Source organism: Dama dama, chromosome 20, assembly GCF_033118175.1.
Source record: "Dama dama isolate Ldn47 chromosome 20, ASM3311817v1, whole genome shotgun sequence".
In the NCBI taxonomy this organism is placed as follows: Eukaryota; Metazoa; Chordata; class Mammalia; order Artiodactyla; family Cervidae; genus Dama; species Dama dama.
Genome location: NC_083700.1, coordinates 61,136,318 through 61,159,380, shown reverse-complemented (window position 1 = coordinate 61,159,380; position 23,063 = coordinate 61,136,318). Strand labels below are relative to the sequence as shown.

At 34.6% G+C, this 23,063-nt stretch overlaps 1 protein-coding gene across 10 annotated transcripts in view; it reads left to right on the top strand.

Moving 5' to 3' along the window:
* ADGRL2 (adhesion G protein-coupled receptor L2) overlaps positions 1 to 23,063 on the top strand; it is a 201,639-nt gene that overhangs the window by 107,714 nt on the left and 70,862 nt on the right. For all 10 annotated transcript variants that reach the window (XM_061121545.1, XM_061121542.1, XM_061121543.1 and 7 more), the window contains exon 3: positions 9,146 to 9,359. In XM_061121545.1, coding sequence (XP_060977528.1) covers positions 9,146 to 9,359 — 214 coding nt within the window. The remainder of the gene's footprint in view (positions 1 to 9,145; positions 9,360 to 23,063) is intronic.

Sequence of the window (23,063 nt, the reverse complement as noted above, 5' to 3'; positions counted from 1 at the left end):
ATTACAGGTTCATCAATTTTGTGTGGAAGTCTTTGCTCAATCATTGGCCGATGCAGGAACAGAACTAAGCTATGCAGGAACAGGTGTAATCCGTAAGAACTCAGGCTAGAAAATCAACATAAGAGTTAAAATAACAGTGACAACAATAACAACAATGAGCATAGACATAGCACTTTCTAGCTACAGGAGCAGTGTGCGTGCATGTGTGCTCAGTCACTTCAGTCATGTCCAGCTCTTTGCTATTTTATGGACTGTAGCCCACCATGGGATTCTCCAGGCAAGAAAAGTAGAGTGGGTTACCATGCCCTCCTCCAGGATATCTTCCAGCCCAGGGATTGAAGAGGATCGAATCCGTGTTTCCTGCGTTGGCAGGTGGATTCTTTACTGCTGAGTCACCCGGAAGGCAGGAGAAGACAGCAGATTAAATTCAGTCAGAACGCTAAAAGGAAAATAACGTTAACAACATAGTTCTCAGGGGAAAGAAATTTAGAGTTGCTAACAGTATATTATTTAAAATGTTTAGTTTTCAAAAAACCCAACAAAATTTACAAGACAGGAGAAAAAGTGGATAAAAGCATTCAATAGAAACTACTACCTCTGATGTGGGCCCACACATTAGTTTTAGAAGATAAACATTTCATGGTGGCTATTATGAATATTTTCACAGATCAAAGGAAAACTATATTAGAGAATTAAGAGGAAATATGATGATGACCTAACAAATATGTAATAAAGAAAACCTATTTTTAAAAAGCCTTGGAGAAATTCTTAGCACATCTTAGTTACTATATCAGTGTGTTGCAAATAAATATGTTTTTGCCAAATACAGATATCCTATCTTCATCTGAACCCAGAGATTCTGATTCAGTAGGACTGGATTAGGGCTCGAAGATCTGTCTTTAAAAAAAAAAAAAAAAACTTTCCAGATGACTCTGATGCAAATTCATATTTGCGAGTCAGTCATATACTCCTAGCCAGTTATTTTGAAAATTGTTCTGAAAAATGCACAATATCGAAAAGTAAAAGAAAATATTAGTGGCTCAGTCATGTCTAGCTCTTTGCGACTCCATGGACGGTGGCCTGCCAGGCTCCTCTGTCTATGGAATTCTGCAAGAATACTGGAGTAGATAGCCATTCCAATCTCCAAGGGGACTTTACCAACTCAGGGATCAAACCCAGGTCTTCTGCATTGCAGGCAGATTCTTTACCATCTGAGGCAGCAGGGAGGCTCCAAAACAATTCTGAACTCAAAAGGAAGAAGGTGCAATTAAGATAAGGTGGTTATAACTCTGGTGATTTCTTCTTTTGACTCGCTAAGCCTTTAGAGGGTGAAAGTCACTCAGTCGTGTGCAATTCTTTGCAACCCCATGGACTATACAGTCCATGGAATTCTCCAGGCCAGAATACTGGAATGGGTAGCCTTTTCCTTCTCCAGGGGATTTTCCCAACTCAGGGATTGAACCCAGGTCTCCCACATTGCAGGCAGATTCTTTACCAGCTGAGCCACAAGAATACTGGAATACTCCAAGAATACTGAAGTGGGTAGCCTATTCCTTCTCCAAGAGATCTACCTGACCCAGGAATCAAACCAGGGTCTCCTGCATTGTAGGCAGATTCTTTACCAACTGAGCTATGAGGGAAGCACCCCATATTAATGTGATATAAATAGCAATGTAGAATACATGTTTTTAGGAGTAAGTTTTGTTCTGCCTTTTCACAAGCTTTACTTAGTGAAAATACTGAATTTTAAAAATTAATATTAATTGCAATAGTTTTATTTAAGACTTTCCAAACTTCTTTGAAGTTCTTTGCTGGTAGAAAGAGTTTTAACTTTTAAGCCATACCCCTTGAAGTTTATAGGAAAATAGGGAGAAAAGACTAAAGAAAGAGTAACAATTTACATTTTTCTTAAAAAATATATGCTTTCTGCCATCCTCTGCCACCATGGAGCCTGTGAAAAAGCATGTGGCGAAGTAGGAAGCAGGTCTTGAAGTTTATTCTTGACTGTACCCTTCTTAACAGAAGATGGATGCATGGATGCTGCCACTGTTGAGCAATGTCTTCAGGAGAGAGTCAAAGTGAATGGAAAAGCTGGGAATCTTGGTGGAGGTATTATAACAATAGAAAAAAGAAAAGCAAGTTTACTGTAACTTCCAAGGTGCCTTTTTACAAAATGTATCTGAAATATCTCACCAAAAATATTTGAGGTATTTGGTTATGCATAGTTGCTAACAACAAAGTTATGAATTGCATTACTTTTAGATTAATTAAGATGAAGAAGAGGAGGAAGATGAGAAGTAAAACTCAATTATCTGGAATATTTTCATGAGTTTCTGAATAAAATTTAGGAGCCACCCCCCAAAAGTTTATGTACGTTTTTCTTTTGATTTCATAATTGGGCATGTTTATTTTCTCTCTTCCAATAAATCTTTGACTGGAATAGTTAGTCAGGAAAGATGTCTGCTTGTGGTTTGTGTGTGTTTGTATGTGTTAGTTGCACGTTCATGTCTGACTCTTTGTGACTCCATGGACTGGGGCCAGCCAGGCTCCTGTGTCCATGGAATTCTCCAGACAAGAATACTGGAATGGGTTACCATTTCCTTCTCCAGGGGATCTTCCCGACCCACGGATTGAACCTGTGTCTTCCCACATTGCAGGCAGATTCTTTACCATTTGAGCTATCTTGGCTAATTCATCTCAGGTGCTTTTGAGAATTTTCGTGGCAGTACATACAGTCTACATTATTTGCCATCGTCCATCCATGCTAACATTCTCATATATGTTTATGAGGAACAAATTTATTCATTAGCGTGTATACTTGATTAAAAGGTGTTTGCTTGTTTTGAATCATAGATTGGTGAAATTTGATAGGACTTTGAAATTACTTTCATTCTTCAGAAAAATAAATTAAAACCCAGAAGAAAAAATGACTCAGCCAGGTTCACAAGGCTGACCCAGACACTGGTTCCAGTAGTCATGTATGAATATGAGAGTTGGACCATAAAGAAAGCTGAGCACCAAAGAATTGATGCTTTTGAACTGTGATGTTGGAGAGGACTCTTGACAGTCCCTTGGACTGCAAGGAGATCCAACCAGTCCATCCTAAAGGAAATCAGTCCTGAATATTCACTGGAAGGACTAATGTTGAAGCTGAAACTCTTAATACTTTGGCCACCTGATGCAAAGAACTGACTCATTTAAAAAGACTCTGATGCTGAGAAAGACTGAAGACGGGAGGAGAAGGGGCGATAGAGGAGGAGAAGGGTGGATGCCATCACCGATTCGATGGGCATGAGTTTGAGCAGGCTTCTGGTGTTGGTGATGGACAGGGGGAAGCCTGGCGTGCTGTAGTCAGTGGTATCGCAGAGTCAGATGCACCTGAGTGACTGAACTGAACTGAGCTCTTTATACATGTCTGCACTTGAACAGTGTAGATTTTGCTCTCTTGATAAGTTTGTGGCACACATCACTGCATTTCCATAAATACAGTTTTCATCATTGTCTATATGTTGTGTGAACCTTTAAAATAATTGTTTCCTGTCAATTCACTAACATTTTTGATGAATTTCAGATAGTATGAAAAATTATAAAATAAATCTTGTTTATATTATTGACATGGAGGTCTTGGAAAGTCCCAGAATCCCTTTCCATTCATGGCTGTTACTAAGAACATGGGCTCTGGAATCTGAGAACCTCGCCTGTGTTAAAATCTAACTCACAGTAAATCCTTGAAACCTTGAATGACCTGTTTGATGCCTTAGTTTCATACTCTGTAAATTGGTATTATTACAGTAACTACTCCATTTCTTTTACTGTTGTAATTGTTGATGATGTTGGTGAGCATAAAAAAGGGTGATCCATAAAAAGCATTTAGGGCAGTATCTAAACTTTGTAATTGCTATATAAATGTTAGCCACTAAATATATTTCTTCAGATTTGTTTTTTTATGAATATAAATGTTTATCCATAGGATTTAAATAAAGTTAAATAAGATAATGTTCATATATCTTCCTTTTGAGAAACACTAATGAACCCCAGTAGTACCTAGAAAATAATAAATTGACAGAATTTAAATATTTTTCTTGTTTTGAGGATACACATAATTTTATTGATTATAGTTTATTTTTTCTCAATGCACACTCTGTTTTCACTGCCAAAGAAAATAGATTACACACTGTAATTTAGAAAATAGTGAAAGTGAAGTCGCTCAGTCGTGTCCGCCTCTTTGCCTGTGGACTGTAGCCTACTAGGCTCCTCTGTCCATGGGATTCTCCAGGCAAGAATACTGGAGTGGGTCGCCACTTCCTTCTCCAGGGGATCTTCCCCACCCAGAGATCGAACCTGTGTCTCCCGCATTGTAGGCAGACACTTTAACCTCTGAGCCACCAGGGAAGCCCAATAGAAAATAGAAAACACATTGTAATTTATATTGTTTTAGACAAATACTAGTTGTTAAGTTTAGCAATTTCTTTTGACAGAATTTATTGGAATTATGTATCATATACCAATCTAGGCACTGGAATTATAACTATCATCACAGTCTAGCAGGAAAGACATACATTAAAAATGAACGTAATAACAGCACCATGTGGTAATAAGTATTTAATACTATGAATAAAAAGTGTTTAATACTAAAATGTTAATAACATGTTATGTTAATACTATTTTAATAACAAGTAACTAGATAATAAGTATTTAATATTATGATGTCTTAAATCATTGTTCACCTGTTTTTGAGCCAGATTTTTGGAAAGAGAACACTTTCAATTTAAGACAATGAACGTTGTAGTGTTAAATAAATCAACATTTACCATGAAGAATTCATTCCGTTCTATACAGTGAAAGTATAAGTACCGTTATCTTTTTTTCAGAAGACTCTGTATTGGAAATCTACATTAGTAAATTGTTTACATCTTTCTATTTTTTTCCTTTCTTTTTCGTACTTTACTTTTGTGGATGACTAATATTAACTTAGAAATCTTTTATCTGAACTAACTGCCAGACTTCTGCAATTTTCAAATATCTTTCAAAAGCAGAAGAAAATTCACTTAGAATCATGATTATAATCCTGGAAACTATCATCAATAAAAATTAAAGCTGAACTTAAAAACCACAGTGTTTCAGAATGAGTTCTATATTTTTGACAAATACTACAACTTACGAATTTTGACTCTAAGCCAGAATAACATGTTCTTACAATAACATGTTCTCATTTGTAATATTCTCTAATATGATCTACAAGGAATTACAATTGCAGATCATCTCTGCTTTTAAAATATGCTCTGCTCCAAAATTTCACATGATGTCACTTGCTTGAATTTTCACACAGCTTATTTTGTCACATAAATAAGTGTCAGCTTCTGTCAGCTTCTTCATAGTATTTAATACTGTGTTGTTCATTGTCTTAAATCATAAGTGTTCGCTTTCCTAAGTTTTTGCTCTCTCATTTGTTTTTGAGCAAGACTTTAGGAAAGAGAACACGATTTAAGGTGATGAATATTATAGTATTAAATAAATCAATTAAAACAAATATAGTACTAGTTTAAGATGCACTGTTTATATAAGCACCACAGTATCAGCAAATGAAAGAAAGTAATGACATATGTAAGCATTTATTTATGGACTTGGGAAAAGGCTGAAAGGTTGGCCTCTTTACTGTTTGTCTTGATATTGCCCTTCTTCCTTTCTGTATTCCTTGTTCATTGATAGTGTACTTCTCTCTTAGAAATCTCAGAAGACCATAAATCTTCTTAGTAAAAACCTACCAAGGCTGGTGTTTGCCTCAGTCCTCTGAAGACTTTAGTGCTCTAAACTGTGTCCTTTTTGTGTCTCTCTATTTCAGTTACATTTTGTTTTCTCAGTGGAACTGAGAACTCAGTCACGTTTTAGAATTGCTCATTTTCTAAATGATAACCAACGTGTGAACCAATAATCCTTTTGCAGGATTATTTGCATCTTAGAAAGAAGATGCATGTTTATCCAGGACACTTTTAGTTTTGTTCATTTAGTGAGAGGCATTGTGCAATAGTTAAAACGAACAGATTTTCGCATTGAATTGACCTGGGCAGAACCTAGTTTTTCAGCTTGGAAGTTTATGTCTTGGAACAGTTTACTTCTTAATATCATTTTTAATTTTTTTTTCCAGTAAAAAGGGATGTGAGGGAAAGCTTATGTGATGCAAAATAATTTATAGAGATAAGAAAAAATACAAAAATTAATGTTCATCTTTTGTAACAGGAATGCTATAGATGGCAACAAGTTAGAGAACTGAAATAAGAAATTGGGTCAATGTAGAATTTTCAAAGAGTTGTCTCATTGGAAAAGACCCTGATGCTGGGAGGGATTGAGGGAAGGAGGAGAAGGGGACAACAGAGGATGAGATGGCTGGATGGCATCACCGACTCGATGGGCATGAGTTTGAGTAAACTCCGGGAGTTTGTGATGGACAGGGAGGCTTGGCGTGCTGCAATTCATGGGATTGCAAAGATTCGGACACGACTGAGCGGCTGAAGTGAACTGAGAAGTTTTTGATGTGGTCGGTATCCCATAGGTAGCAACCAGCACACATAGATGTGCTGTGTCCACACAGTGTTTCTTGGCTGCTCTTGGCTTTCTTGGCTTTTACCTTTGTTCTCTGTTCTATTATTACTTTAGAGGATCCCTGGTTGAAAATTTTAAAACCTAAAATTCTAATTTTTTAATCAATTCTAAATTGTTTTTTTATCACATTCATGAACAGTGATTATCTACATTCAGCCTGCTACACCATACATAAGTTGATGTAGCACTTTCAATTAAGTGCTTTTCTGCACATATCTTGTTTTTGAGTCACACAGGTAGGAAAAGTAACATCATAGGTGTTACATGTCATTTTTTAAATGACAAAACTGAATCTCAGAAGTTTTGCCTCTTTGGGAATTTTCAACTTTTGGGACTAGATTGGAGCAGTGCTAGGTCCTATGAATACCCATCTGCTCAGTCGTTTTACTTATGTCTCAATCCTTTCACTTATGTCAGTTTTCAGTCAAGGCTCTACAAATTGAAACAAGTTTTTATGCCATAAGAGGATTCCCAGGTGGTGCTAGTGATAAAAATTCTGCCTGCTAATGCCAGAGTCGCAAGAGGTGCAGGTTCGATCCCTGAGTCAGGAAGATCCTCTGGAGTAGGAAATGGCAACCCACTTCTTGCCTGGAAAGTTCCATGAGCAGAGGAGCCTGGCTGGCTACAGTCCATGGTGTTGCAAAGAGTCAGCCCTGACTGAGCAACTGAGTACAGCACACACACATTGTTCCATAAGGGTGATGCTGTCACAAAATGTACGATGGTGTGATCACTCACCTGGAGCAGACATCCTGGAATGTGAAGTCAAGTGGGCCTTAGAAAGCATCACTATGAACAAAGCTAGTAGAGGTGATGGAATTCCAGTTGAGCTAATTCAAATCCTAAAAGATGATGCTGTGAAAGTACTACACTCAGTATGTCAGCAAATTTGGAAAACTCAGCAGTGGCCACAGGACTGGAAAAGGGCAGTTTTCATTCCAATCCCAAAGAAAGGCAATGCCAAAGAATGCTCAAACTACCGCACAGTTGCTAAACTGCAAAATTCTGAAAGAGATGGGAATACCAGACCACCTGATCAGCCTCTTGAGAAACCTGTATGCAGGTCAGGATGCAACAGTAGAACTGGACATGGAACAACAGACTGGTTCCAAATCGGAAAAGAAGTACATCAAGGCTGTATGTTGTCACCCTCCTTATTTAACTTATATGCAGAGTACATCATTCTGGAGAAACGCTGGACTGGAGGAAGCACATGTTGGAGTCAAGATTTCCGGGAGAAATATCAATAACGTCAGATATGCAGATGACACCACCCTTAATGGCAGAAAGTAAAGAAGAACTAAAGAGCCTCTTGATGAAAGTGAAAGAGGAGACTGAAAAAATTGGCTTAAAACTCAGCATTCAAAAAACAAAGATCATCGCATCCAGTCCCATCACTTCATGGCAAATATGGGGAAACAGTGGCTGACTTTATTTTTCTGGGCTCCAAAATCACTGCAGATGGTGATTGCAGCCATGAAATTAAAAGACGCTTGCTCCTTGGAAGGAAATTTATGACCAACCTGGACAGCACATTAAAAAGCAGAGACATTACTTTGTCGACAGATGTCTGTCTAGTCAAGGCGGACTTTTTGGTTTTTCCAGTAGTCATGTATGGATGTGAGAGTTGGACTATAAAGAAAGCTAAGTGCCGAAGAATTGATGCTTTTGAACTGTGATGTTGAAGACTCTTGAAAGTCCCTTGGACTACAAGGAGATCCAACTAGTCCATCTTAAAGGAGATCAGTCCTGGGTGTTCATTGGAAGGACTGATGTTGAAGCTGAAACACCAATATTTCGGGCACCTGATGTCGAAGAGCTGACTCATTTGAGAAGACCCTGATGTTGGGAAAGAGTGAAGGCAGGAAGAGAAGGGGATGACAGAGGATGAGACGGTTGGATGGCATCACCTAGTCAATGGACATGAGTTTGGGTTAACTCCGGGAGCTGGTGATGGACAGGGAGGCCTGGTGCAAAGAGTCGGACACAACCGAGTGACTGAACTGAACTGAAGACAAATGTATTTTAAGATAATTCAACATAGCACAGTTAATATGTCTACATTAAGCGACATAATATACACCATTGTCCTATGTAATGGCTTTGATTTCATTTATAAATGTAAGTATTCCTTTATTAAATGTTGCATTCTATATTTGTTAATCTTGTCATTCTTTTTAAATCGATTGATCAAATGTGTTGTTTTTCTTTGGATATACTCAAAAAGAGCCACGTAGTTTCTGATTGTGTCTAGGCTATACAGAAAAAACTTTATTAAAGTAATTTGCAATTCTTATAAAGATGAATACTCCAGGTAAAGATATATTTTAAAAATTTAGTAATAAATTGCTGATTCATAGTAAAGATCCTGGCAATTAATTAATAAATGTATGAATGGATGGTTTGAAAACATTCTTTGGTACCTCTCGGATATAGATGTGACTAATATTACTTGAAAATGATTTATTAAAGTAATATACTTCAAAAAAATAAAGTAATATACTTCATACATGAGTTCATTTTAATTTTATTTTTCTTTTTTAAGGTTTCAGCAGAGCAGCTTTACCGTTTGGGCTAGTTCGTCGAGAATTATCCTGTGAAGGTTATTCTATAGATCTGCGATGTCCAGGCAGTGATGTTATCATGATTGAGAGTGCTAATTATGGTCGGACAGACGACAAGATTTGTGATGCTGACCCATTTCAGATGGAGAATACAGACTGCTACCTCCCAGATGCCTTCAAAATTATGACTCAAAGGTAAACGTTCATGTGTTAATACCTAATTTTAGCTACAACATCCAAATTAGTGAAAGTGTTATCATAATTCCATACTGGATGGATACAGTCCATATCTCAGCCTATTCATTAAACCAAGTTAGGGTTTTCCCTACTAATGTTGATTTCTACCTTATATAGATTGACATATTTATACATTGACATAGATAATGACATAGACTGAATTATTATACATTTTTTATATATCATACAATTAAGAGTAATCAAAATATAGTCTTGTTTTTTAAGACTTCAAAATTTTGAAATATTTTATAATATCAAGAATGTTTCAGTGTCTGGGTCTTTGGCAGTAATTGCTCCTTAATATTTTTAATGAGTAGACTTCATTTTTCAGCAAAAATTAGCAGAATGTACACAGAATTATCATATTCCTTCTGCACACATGTGCAACTTCCCTAACCATTAACATCCCGACATCCCTTACCACAGTGTTACATTTGTTGTAATAGATGAGCTCACATAGACACATCATTATCACCCAAAATCCTCAGTTTGCATTAGGATTCACTCTTGCTGTTGTACATTCTGTGGGTTTTGAAAAATTTATAATGATCCTTATCTAACACTGCAGTATCATACAGAACATTTTGATCTAAAAATCCTGTGTCCTACCTACTCATTCCTCCCTCCATCTGACCCCTAGCAACCACTGATCTTACTATTTTGTTACAGTTTTGCCTCCTCTAGAATGTCATATAGTTGGGATCATGCAGTATGTAACCTTTTCAGATTGGTTTCTTTCACATAGTAATATGTACTTAAGTTTCCGCTATGTCTTTTCATGGCTTAATAGCTCATTTTTTTAAAGTGTTAAATAATATTCCATAGTCTGGATGTACTGCAGTTTATCCATTCACCTACTGAAGGACTTGTTGATTGCTTCCAAGTTTTGGCAATTATGAATAAAGCTTCTGTGAACATCTGTTCAGGTTTTTGTGTGGACATAAGTTTTCAGTTCATTTGGGCAAGTACCACAAAGCATGACTTGTTGGATCTTATGGTAGGAGTGTATTTAGTTTTGTAAGAAACTGTCAAAATGTCTTTCAAAGTCACTGTACCATTTTTCATTCTCATTGACAGTGAATGAAGGGTGCTCCATACCTTCAACAACAGTTATTGTTGTTAATGTTTTGCATGCTGTGAGTGCATCCGAGGTGGCTCAGCAGTAAAGAACCCACCTGCCAATGCAGGAGACACAGGAGACATAGGTTCTCTGCCTGGGTCAGGAAGATAATCTGGAGGAGGAAATGGGAAGTCACTCTTAGTATTCTTGCTTGATAGTCCATGGACCGATGAGCCTGGCAGGCTGTAGTCCATGGGGTCGCAAAGAGTCAGACACAACTGAAGCCACTTAGCCACATGCTTGCAATGACATATCATGTTTAACATCTCTTAATATACTTACTTGCCATTTATTTGTGTTTATTAGTGAGGTGTCTGTTCTGATCCTTTCCCCCTTTTAACTGTGTGGCTTTTTTATTGTTTAGCTTTAAGAGATTTTTTATTTTTACTTTTAGTTTTTTTTGGCTGTGCCGCAAGGCCTGCAGGATCACAGTTCCCCAACCAGGGATCAAATCCATACATTCTGCTATGGAAGCATGGAGTGCCAACCCCTGGACCAGCAGAGAATTCCCTCTAAGAGTTTTTTTATAAATATATTTTGGATAAGAATCCTTTATTCCATATGTCTTTTGCAAATATTTCCTCTCAATCTATGACATGTATTAATGCTGTTTTAAAAAAGCAAACAAGATAACAACACATTATGAAAGCTAAGAAAACTCAGTAGTGCTCATTCTCTCTCTTTCTTGATTGATAGATAGATAGATAGAAAATCGTGATAGTTTGGTCATCAAGTCTTATCTGGCTCTTTGTGACTCCTTGGACTGCTAGGCCCCTCTATCCCAGGCAAGAATACAGGAGTGGGTAGCCATTTCCTTCTCCAGGGGATCTTCCTGACCCATGGATTGAACCTGGGTCTTGTATGTTGCAGGTGGATTCTATACTGACTGGGCCACCAGGAAAGCCAAGAGAGAAAATAGATAGATAGAGAGAGAGAATGGAAAGAAGGAAGGAAGCAAGATAGATGGAAAGAAAGAAGGAAAGAAGACAGAAATATATTTGGGTAATATACAATTGGTTAATTTTGTGTTTTAAGATTGATGTACTGGAAAGTGTTATAAACTATAAAACATGAATGGTATATCTTAACTGGACAGTTGCCTTCCTACAAGTAAATAGGATATGAAAAACTGCTGCCAATGTTTATGGACTTCCTCTGCCATAACACAGATTACCTAATTCTTGGCATCTTTTTTTGTTTTGTTAAGCTTATTACTCATGGCACCTTAATTAGAGTTTTCTTATATGTAAGATATTAAAAAAAGATTTAGTTATGACTGATCTAAGACAGTAATATCCAGCAGTTCCTGTTATTTAGAACATAAAAACTCTGACGGAAAACAAGTTTGACAGAATTTGTTATACATTGTTGATTTTGGATTTTTTAAGAAAAAATACTAGGAAAACCCATTATCTTTCAGTTCAAAGCCTTTACTCTCTCCTGACTCTTTTCCTACACTGAAAACAATCTTTTGTCCAGTAGCTTATATGCTAATCTACCTTAAAAGTAGAACAGTAGATTTTTGGGGTCTGATCAGTGTAGGCACAATGAAAACATCCAAATGTGATAACAGCAACGAAGGAAATAATGGAAAAACTATTTTTAAAAAATTCAGTCCCTAAGAATATGGGTACAAATTGCTGTAAAATCTCTAATTTCATACAGAATACATGTTAACATTTTTATTGATAACACATTATAGTAAGTATGTTTTTTGTTAATGTTGATAGTGATCAAGATATTTTTAATAAATAAGAGAATATATAATACTTTTGAAAGATTTCCATCAAAATGTTTTTATGTTTAGTTTGTAAAGGGTAGTTATTTAAAAAAGGTAAAATCTTATTTGTACAAACGGCACTGGATAAATGCTTTTTTTTCTTTTTTTGCAGAAAAGTCCTTTATAGACTATGTTAGATTTGAAATCTAGCTTGTGAAACAAATTGCAAAACATAATTTACCTTCTTTGAAAGAATGAATTCTGTGCTCCAATAAGATAGTAGTAGAACAATTTGCACATAGTATTTCAAAAGTTGGGAACTGCCTATATTAGGTGGACATTTACATGTTGATCCTACTGTTCAGTGGTAGTGATATGAGATGAACATCTAAAATTAGGCCAGAGAGAAATAGGAAATGAGAAACGATTATGTGTAATTACCTGTTTTTACTAGACTGACAGGCAAAAAGCAGTGGGAGTTAGTACAAAGAGAATCTGAAAGACCAGGCCCTGAGGAATTGCACATTGCAGGTAACTTTTGTTTATGAGTTTATTTATTTAAATACATGGTTGAGTATCTAGCACAACACATAAGCCTTATCCTACTTCTTAATATAAATATAATGACATGTTATAGTAAATGTACAAAATAAGATAGCAAGTAATTTTCATTGTTTTAGTTTTTGTTGATGGTTGAGCGTTTTTCTCTAGTTGTGGCAAGCAGGAGCTACTCTTTAGTTGCAGTGCATGGGCCTCTCATTTCAGTGGCTTCTCTTATTGCAGAGAACAGGCTCTAGAACATGGGCTCAGTAGCTGTGGTGTATGGATTTAGTTGTCCTGTGGCCTGTGGAATCTCCCTGGAACAGAGATTGAACCCATGTCTCCTGCATTGGCAGGCAAATTTTTTACCACTAAGCCACCAGAAAAACCCTTGATGACACAGGTTAAAGGAACTAAAGTTTGTGCATATTTAAATCCTGTGAAAGCATACTGCTGTTCCTTTATGAAAATTTCTAATCAATTTATGGTGTGTTAGTGAAAATAAAGAGTTCTAACACTGCCTGTAGAAACTCTTATTTTTAAATTGTTTTATTATATTAGTGGCTTTATAATTATGTAATCAACACAGTGACGATTTAAATGTTAACTTTTTATTGACAGGGAATACAGTGTTGTTTTAAATGAGTTTCACAGTGGTAATTTATCAGTACTCCATTCTGTATATGTTAGATTAAAAACCCTAAAGGAAGTCTACCATATCTGACTGTTACATAGTTTCAAATAACTGTAAGAAAAATAGGTAGACAATATTTTTGCAATTGAATTATTACAGAATAATTATTGACTATGTAGAATACTTGTCCCTTTTTAAAGATATCTTTTCAGTATTTACAAATAAAGTAAGAGCTTTTTCACCAAATCCTAATAATTTGGCAAAACTTTTCCATTTATAATCATCAAAAGATATGTTAATAATTTTAAAAATCAGACCTTTTTTCTTTAATGTAGGAAATTCCTTTTTGGAAAGATTAAATAAAAGCACTAGATTTTTTTCTGTTGTATTTGAAACTCCCCACTTTTTGTGTATAGTAATAGATAACACAGAAATTTCAATACCATGAAAATATGTTTATATTTTACTTCAAGGCTTTCCTACCTCCCTTCCTCATTGTTATCACTTCACCAGTTAAGAGTCAACTAAATAAATACACTTGTAATTCTTTGTGGTAAAAGTATTAATAATTGTTATTTATTCTCCATTTTATATTTCCTGCTTATTTAAAACTATGCAACCAAGGCCTTTTTTGTAACTGATTCTATTATCTTTTAAATGTATTGAATGGCTCATCCTGAAAAGTAAGAAATGAAACTCTTTCCTAAATGATATATTTTTAATACTCTATAAAATAATTACCATTAGAGATAATTTTTAGCACTCTTTAAAGATAATTGTTGTGAGTTCACTTAAATATGAAATAGTTTCAACACTTTGAATTCATTAGGGCAAATTAAAAAAAAACCCTCTTACTATTCATCAAATACTTCAGAGTATTTGATGAATAAGTAAATTAGAATTTTGCTAAAAATAGTGTTTGTAACATTGGGTAAAATCTAGTTAGAGAGATGTGCTAAATTTGTTTCTAAGTTACTCTTCTGTTTTTGTTTATAACTGTCTCTGTTCATTTCTTCACTCTAAGCATTTGCCAGTTCTCTTCCAGGTCGTCTATTGCCTTAGTTTATGGTTTGCAGTTGCTCTTAACGTTTGTTATAACACTCTGGTCAAGAGATCTGAAAGTGAGAAAGCATGTAAATGTTTACTGCATTTTTAAAAAATAATAAATGTTAGGTTAATGGGCATAGGTAGGTTCAGTTTTTCCGAGTCTGAACTCATACTATCAGATGTACATCAGTGTACCTTTCTCATTGCAAAGAGGTTCTAAAAGTAATCTGTACTGCCCTCAAGAAGATGGTAAAAATATTCCTCAGTTTTTCCCTATGGTGGGAAAGGTATATTTTGGGTAGTTGATTCCAAGATAAGCCCTTTTGTTTGTGTGGAAATAGCCCAAGGAAAGTAAAATAGTGCCCTAGGTTTAGGGAACTAGCCTTATTCTTTTTAAGATTTTACCCAATTTTTTTTAAGCCCACTTACGGATACCGACTGGATAGAACCTCATAGAACTACAATAGGTTTCTTATTAAATAAAATTGATTATATTTTTGGTTGTTAAACTACCAGTTTAAATTTCTCTAAGTTGGGAAACATGGTGGAATATAAATAAGTAGTTAAGTGATCCATCCATAAATAAGTAGTTAAGTGCCAGATACAGATCTGGCACTCAAAAGAGTGTTGAAAGAAAAACACACAGATGAAGCAACATAAATGTAAGGTTGGTAGTTTTAGGTGAATAGATGACATTACAGAGGTTATATGCAGTTGGTATGTGCAAAAGCTCTAGAGAACCCCTGCACTTAAGTGGAAAAGGTAAAGGTACCATCTAGGAAATCAGAATGAGAAGAGGAGGGTAATGTCTCATAAGGTAGCACTAAAGTATAAGAAAGATTCATTTTTTCCTTTATTGATGCTGAAGAATTTTATTCTACTTAGTTTAAATAAAAGAACATATTAGGATTTTTAGGATAGGAAAGTTTCAGGATGGAAATCAACAAAGCAGCATTCAGCCTTGCATAGGACAGAAGAGTTAGGTACTACTCTACAGTCACAGACATCCAGAAAAGGAATAAACACTAGATTAATGAAGTAGGAGTACAGTTCAGAGATTTTTAACTTAAGGGGAAAAAGTCTAGCTTTTTGAACATGGGAACAATTTAATAAATTAAGTAAGAGACAAAACTGATTTCAGAGCCTCGATCTTGTCTAAAAAGTTTGGGATGATGAAAGTAAGCTTGATGAGTAGAGACCAAGTTAATGTATTCCCATCCGGTACCCCATTCAATAACTTCTGTATTCTTGAATTTTCTTCTTCTAAACTTTCCAATGCCCCAGCCTATTATCTTCACATATGTTAATTACATTTTTAACATTGTTAATCCAATAGCAGTTCAAGCGGTGATGATTTCTTGTGTGCCTGAGCATATGATAAAAGGTGTCATTTTATATATATGTGCATTTCTTTTTTGTTTTCTGTTCCATAATTCTTTATGTTACAGTAGGTCATAGAATGAGACTGAAAAAAATGCACACATTGACTTTTTCACCTCTCTTCTTGCTATGAAGCAGGACACACAACTAGGGACCCTTTTTATGAAGGAAAAAACGTAGGGCATTGCTTCCATTTTAAGAGAGTTATTGAATAACAGATTGTTGGAACTGCTGAGAAATTTGGGACTCATCATACTGTAGTTCTCTCATTTCAGTCTGAAAGTCAACTGTCATTGCAGTCAAAGCACTCATTCACATTTGTAGCACATATATTCTCCTCACTTATTTTTAAAATATCTTTGGGAAGAAATGGGCAATATGATACCCTCTTTTTACTTTGTGAACCTTGCAAAAGGTTGAACTATTGGTCTCAGAGGCTGAAACCTCAAAGTATCTATACCTGGAACCTCGTTAATATCTTAGTTGCATGAAAATTGATTTTTAAATAATATTTAATAATCATTTTAAAATTCTATTATCTAGGTTTTGTATATATACTTCTATTATTTTCAAGTATACTAAAAGATACTGTGTATAAAATATTTAAAGAAAGGAGATACTTAAATGCATGCACAGATCCCCACAAAACCCTCGTATGACATCTGATGGATGTTAGAAGATGCTCAGAAGTTAAGCAAGAAAATTCATTAAATTCCAGTTGCAATTCTACAAGTGTTCTCTGGCTAACTTCATGATTATAGATTTCAGTGTAGGCATGCTCTCCTTGACATAAAACCCTTTCCACTTTTATATTGATGGTTCAGTCTTTATAAAGAAATGTTATGTCCAAGGCAGAGGTATATGAAGGAGGTTTTATTTAATTCTTTGTTCCCTGATCTCTTTATAGGTATCAATAAACTTAAAACCTGTCTAATACATTTATATCCCTTTCATATTAATTTTTAGTGGGAAAAATTAGCTAAATCTGCCTTATCTAATTTGATGTTTTATAATATTTTAGGGGTTGGCATATTTTATTTTTGTATTATTATCCATACTTGCTAGTCAGGGGTACCCTTCTCTTGCTTAATATATTTATTCAGTGCACCTATTCATTCTCATAGGGTTTAAGCCTGCATTTTTGAGAAACTGCAGTCTTACCTTTATGCTATTTATCCCAAGTGTTTTTATCTATCTGTGGTGTCAGGTTTATCAACCATTTGTCCATTAAGATAAAATGCATCTGGGGAAAAATAAATAAATCAAATACTACTAACTCATCATCTATGTGATGTATTTAGGTTATTTTCTGTTGAGTGATGGATTTGTGCTAATTCTTTCTCTCTTGGCTTAATTTGTTTTAAGACAACTAACTGGAATTACAGGCACCTCTCTTTGTCCAAGGATTGGGAGGTTACAGTACAAACTCTTGAACCTTAGTAGAGTAAATAACCATTAAAGCTGTTATTGATAACATTAATTGGACACATACTTTGCATGTCACTTACTGATGGGCATTTAAACCAAAGCACTCATTATAGAAAGGAAAGACTATTGGCAATAATAAACTTGAACCATATTAAACATTCACATTTAGTGTGCAAAAAAGACTAGTAAAATGGCTTAGAAGACAAATCATCTAAATATCCCTTATGACCTTGCTTATAAAATGTAGGAGAAAGGAACAATGTCACATCCAAGATTCTGCCCTGCAGAGTCCTCTGTTTCTTCTTTTAAGGTGAAAATTGTAAAATAATTCTATTGGATAATGTAGACTGAGAGTAAAAGTGTGAACTTCTGGTTTTATTGGTACTATTTCCCTGTAGCTCTCAAATGGTAAAGAATCTGCCTGCGATGCAGGAGACCAGGGTTTGATCCCTGGGTTGGGAAGTTCTTCTGGGGAAGGGAATGACAATCCACTCCAGTATTCTTGTCTGGAGAATCCCATAGACATAGAAGCCTAGCAGGCTACAGTCCATGGGTTCTCAAAGAGTCAGACACAACTGAGTGACTAACAGACACACACAATATATGGATTTTACTCTACGTATTGTTGGTCAAGAAAGCCAGAATCATTTTCTCTACGGACACTACATTACTGATCTTGAGAATTTCCTAAGGATTATTCAGTGAAATTAAGAGCCTTAAATAATACCATAAGAATTTGAGTTTGATTTGATTTTTGGACAGATACTGGTCAGATGAAAGATAGGGATGAATTTTTAAAAGTAAAGACATATCTCATTTAAACTCTGGTGTTTTTATTTTTGAAACTAAAGTGGAGAGGTGAATAAATAAAAGTAAATGTGAACATCCATTTGATGTAGATTTTATTTATAGTAATCTTTTCATAATCTTAGTTATTATTTATTCTAGCTTTCTCATTTGAAAGATTAGTTTATGGATGAGATGATAGTGGCATTTCAGTAGTACATGGATTGTCATGTATCTTGTAGATTTTTACTTTTTTAGAGCATTCTCTCATACACTAAACATTGGTTTCTATTTAAAAAGTAAATTTAAACAAATTAATTTATTAATTGACAGAAACCAAGTGTAATTCAGCATTATGTTGCTAAAATGTTCTGGCCAATGAAATGTTAAGTAACTAGATGAACGCATACTAAATCTGCTTACATAAGACTTATTTTCAAATACCCATTGAGTAGTTTGTAAAAGTATGATTTCTTTTTATTGTGTATCTGATTTCTGAAGTCATACGTCTAGTATCAGTGTATAAATACGGATTATAAAAATCCATAAAAGAATATAACATAACAGTTTAGTTTGAGCAAATAAAAATTGATATTTAATCACAGTTATAAAGAAAATACCACTCCAGTACTCTTGCCTGGAAAATCCCAATGGACAGAGGAGCCTGGTAGGCTGCAGTCCATGGGGTTGCTAAAGAGTCAGATATGACTGAGTGACTTCACTTTCACTTTTCAATTTCTTCTCCTATGAAAAACTAATAGATAAATGCTACTGAACTGTGATATATTGCATATTTTCTACCAGTATAAGAAATGAAAGTTTACTTAAGAATTTGGAATTGTTTATTTTATATAATTCATATTGGCATTTTTATTACCAGTTAATAAATTTATATATTCATTGAAGCTATGGAATAGTTCCACTGTATGAAAGTATGCTGTTTATTATTTTATACATTTAATTATGCCATAATAAGAAAACATAATTTTGAGTAAAGTTGAGAATTTTCCATTTTTATTATTTCTTTTTACTTTACTGAAGTTTCTAATTAAGTTAAAAAAGTTGCCTATATGTTATTTGGTAGAGAAATATTTTTATTTGTTTGTTTACCATAAATTCTTGTTTTATTTTCTTACTAGCAGTTTAACTGCTTGACTTTGCCACATCAAAAACATAGCAATTGTGAGTTGTTATCATTCAGTTGTTCAGTTGTTTAAAAACAGCTAAACTATCCTTTATTATGGCCCCATTAATTTTCCATATGTTATATAATGAGATTGCACACCTATACTATATTAATAATAACAGGAAACACCAGAACGGATATTTACATTGTATATTTCCTAAGGAAATTTATTGTGGGTAATTAGATTTCTAATTGCATTTTACTAATATTTACGTCTTAGAGTAAATTTTAGTCTTAAATCCTTTTTACTATTTTCTTCAGATATCTTTTTAGCAGTGTAGTTAGGATTTTTAGTGCTGTTTTTTATTTCATAATTAAGATGAGAACTAGTATCTCTCAGATATTTCTAGATAAAATCTAGTTTTTAAGAAATACAAAGAAGTGAGCAATTCTGTAATCTTAATATCTATTTCCTCTAAACCAGTCAAGTGTATGGTGTAGCTAATGTGTGTTGCAATTCTCTCAATATTTTTTGGCATAAAGACATGGTTTTCAGAAGAAAGACATGGTTTTCTTCAATAAAAGACATGGTTTTCAACCAATAAAGGCGTGGTTTCAGAATGCCCCTTGGCCTTGAAGAGAATGTCTGAAATGAGTGTCCCTCTATATAAGTTGTCGATTTCAAGACACCTTTCTGTTTTTCAGACTTCTTAATGAAGTCATCTGTAATTTGTGAAAATAGTACTGTTTCTAAAGGTAGATTTTCCATTAATCTCTTAATGAATCTTAAATGTCAGAGCACTTTATTTTCACAGGCCTCTTCCATGACATTCTTAGGGTCCCAAGCAACATGCTCACAGGGTCACATTTTTGAAAATTTTGCTTAAGTATGGTATTTAAACACAATCTTTTAAGGTTTTGATTTCATCCTCTGACTTCTCTGTTGTAATTCTTCTCGTTTATGGTTGCTTAGGGGTACCCAAGGGTATCTGGGGATCCTGTTAAGTGTAGGTTCCATTGGTGATAAATTAGTTCGAGTTTAATGGGGTTATTTTTATGTTGTTTTCTGGACACTTCTGTGCTCATGTTCAGTTGTTCAGTCATGTCTGACTCTCTGTGAACCCATGGACTGTAGCCTGCCAGGCTCCTCTGTCCATGGGATTTTATGGGCAAGAATACTAGAGTTGGTTGCCATTTCCACCTCCAGGTATCTTCCCAACCCTTGTGTACAGTTTAGTTTTTACTAGCTATTCTGGTGAAGAACTGGCCTCTAGAAATACTCCTGTTACTCGTTATACTGTCTACTGATTGTGACATAAATGTTAAAGATCGGATCAGTTCAGTTCAGTCACTCAGCGTGTCCGACTCTTTGTGACCCCTTGGACTGTAGCACGCCAGGCTTCCCTGTCCATCACCGACACCCAGACCCTACTCAAACTCATGTCCATCGTGTTGGTGATGCCATCCAACCATCTCATCCCCTTCTGCCTTCAGTCTTTCCCAGCATCAGGGTCTTTCCCAATGAGTCAGTTCTTTGCATCAGGTGGCCAAAGTTCTGAAGTTTCACCTTCTGCATCAGTCCTTCCAAAGAATATTCAGGACTGATTTTCTTTAGGATTGACTGGTTGGATCTCATTGCAGTCCAAAGGACTCACAAGAGTGTTCTTCAACACCACAGTTTGAAAGCATCAGTTTTTCAGTGCTCAGCTTTCTTTATAGTCAACTCTCACATCCATACATGACTACTGGAAAAACCATAGCTTTGACTAGACGGACCTTTGTCAGTAAAGTAATGTCTTTTCTTCCAGGGAGCAAGCATCTTTTAATTTCATGGCTGCAGTCACTATCTGCAGTGATTTTGGAGCCCAAAAAAGATAAAGTCTGTCACTGTTTCCATTGTTTCCCCATTTATTTGCCATGAAGTAATGGGACTGGATGCCATGATCTTAGTTTTCTGAATGTTGAGTTTTAAGTCAACTTTTTCACTCTCCTCTTTCACTTTCATCAAGAGGCTCTTTGGTTCTTCTTCGCCAAAGGTGGAAGGAAAGATATCATATTACAATTTGAATGTGTCCTATGGAACCTATAATATATGTCAGGTGGTAGAGGAATAGTGTTTAAAATGTATGAAATCAAAAGCTACACTATAAAATTCTTTTAGTCATTAAATGTGTAAAACGGCAGGCGGGAGATTTGGTTCTTATTGATAACTAATCAAAACTGAAGTTCTTTCCCATATATTCTTGGTGAATTATATATAGAACATAGAGAACAGATCAAAGGTAGTATGTCTAATTATAAATGCACCATACTGTTCTCCTTTTTTAAAGAGTATCATATAAAACAAAATCTATCAGAATACTTGTGTTTGTGGAGCTCAGACTATAGCATTTCAACAAATATGAGCACATTGTAGGTGTTTACCTAATGTATACAAACCATTAATAATAAAAAATAAATTTTGATCAGCTGTTTAGGTGGAAAAGCAAAATTATAGAAAGTAATACTATGAAATTGTGAAGAGACATTCCTGAGATACTCGGTGAAAAAAATATTAAGGAAAGTATAGTAAATGAATGGAAAGCAATTAAATTATTAAAATGTTATTTTAGTTTTTTGTGGTTTGTTACTGTGATACTTGTAGGCTTTTAAAAATTAGTGATGTTTGTTGTGCTTACCCTTTTTTTCTAAATAATTATTCACTTTGGTACTGTATTTTCTACTTGTAATTTTTTTCTTAAAGTGGTAACCCTGTTTCATAAGCTGTAGACCTTATATAACTTGAATCCACTCCTACTATTTTTATTTATAATGTATTACTAGAAATTGGCACTTTTCCACTATACAGTCTTAGGTTGATGTGTGCATTTCAGGATATTTGTTTCTTTTTAATTGTATTTCATTTTGTCTCCTTTATATTCCAAAGATTTAGGGTTTGAAAGAAGAAAATTGATAAGTTAAAATTTTAACAAAGCAGTTTATTAATTTAATTAAGTAGATAACAAAATATTTATTCATTCAATAAAAGGGCTGAGATAGGAAAACATTAACATTTTTACATTTTTTGTTAAATAAATGCTTGGTTTGAAGCATTTCTATTATAATATAAACTAAGGGAGTTTTAAGCTATATGAGGTTTAAACAAGTACTCAAGAAATTATACTAATGGGCTTTGTTTTTATATTTTCTTTCCACTGTCCCAGTGTTCCAGGTTTGGAAATTTGCTTCACCCCCACTTCCCACTCCTGTTAAAACCTTTTTGTAACAGAAAACATTTTTCTTAAATTATGATGATTTCATAGTAATCATTAAATGATTAATAATGATTTCAGTGGATTTCTATAACATCATCAAAAATCCTTTTATAAATCAAAGGTTTCTTTTTAGTTTTACTCTCAGAACTTTTCAAAACAATACAACAAGGGGATGGAAGAGAATGAATTCTAAATTTTCTAGCACATTTAAAAATTTTCTCATTTTATTCCACACATTAAATTATCTTATGACACAGTCCTAAGATGTTATCATTGTTAATTAATGGAATTCTGCGTATATAATCTGAAAGACTGTTTATAAGTAACTTTTGAAGTCTAGCTGTGCGTTATTGTGTGGGTGAGTCTATACCTTTTAAAACTGTATAATCAGGTATGTTGGGTCAACATATAGATTATGGTTGTTGCAAGTATATCATCTGATGCATTGGTTTAGAACCTTTGTATGTGAATTTCTGTTTCTTTCAACCCTTGACAAGTAGACCTTTATTAAGCTGTGATGATTACTGAATATGAAATGTAACCAAGATTATTTTTATTCAAATATAATTTAAATATTCATCAAAGAGAAGTTATGCTTGAGACTGACAGAGACTATTAACATCAAAA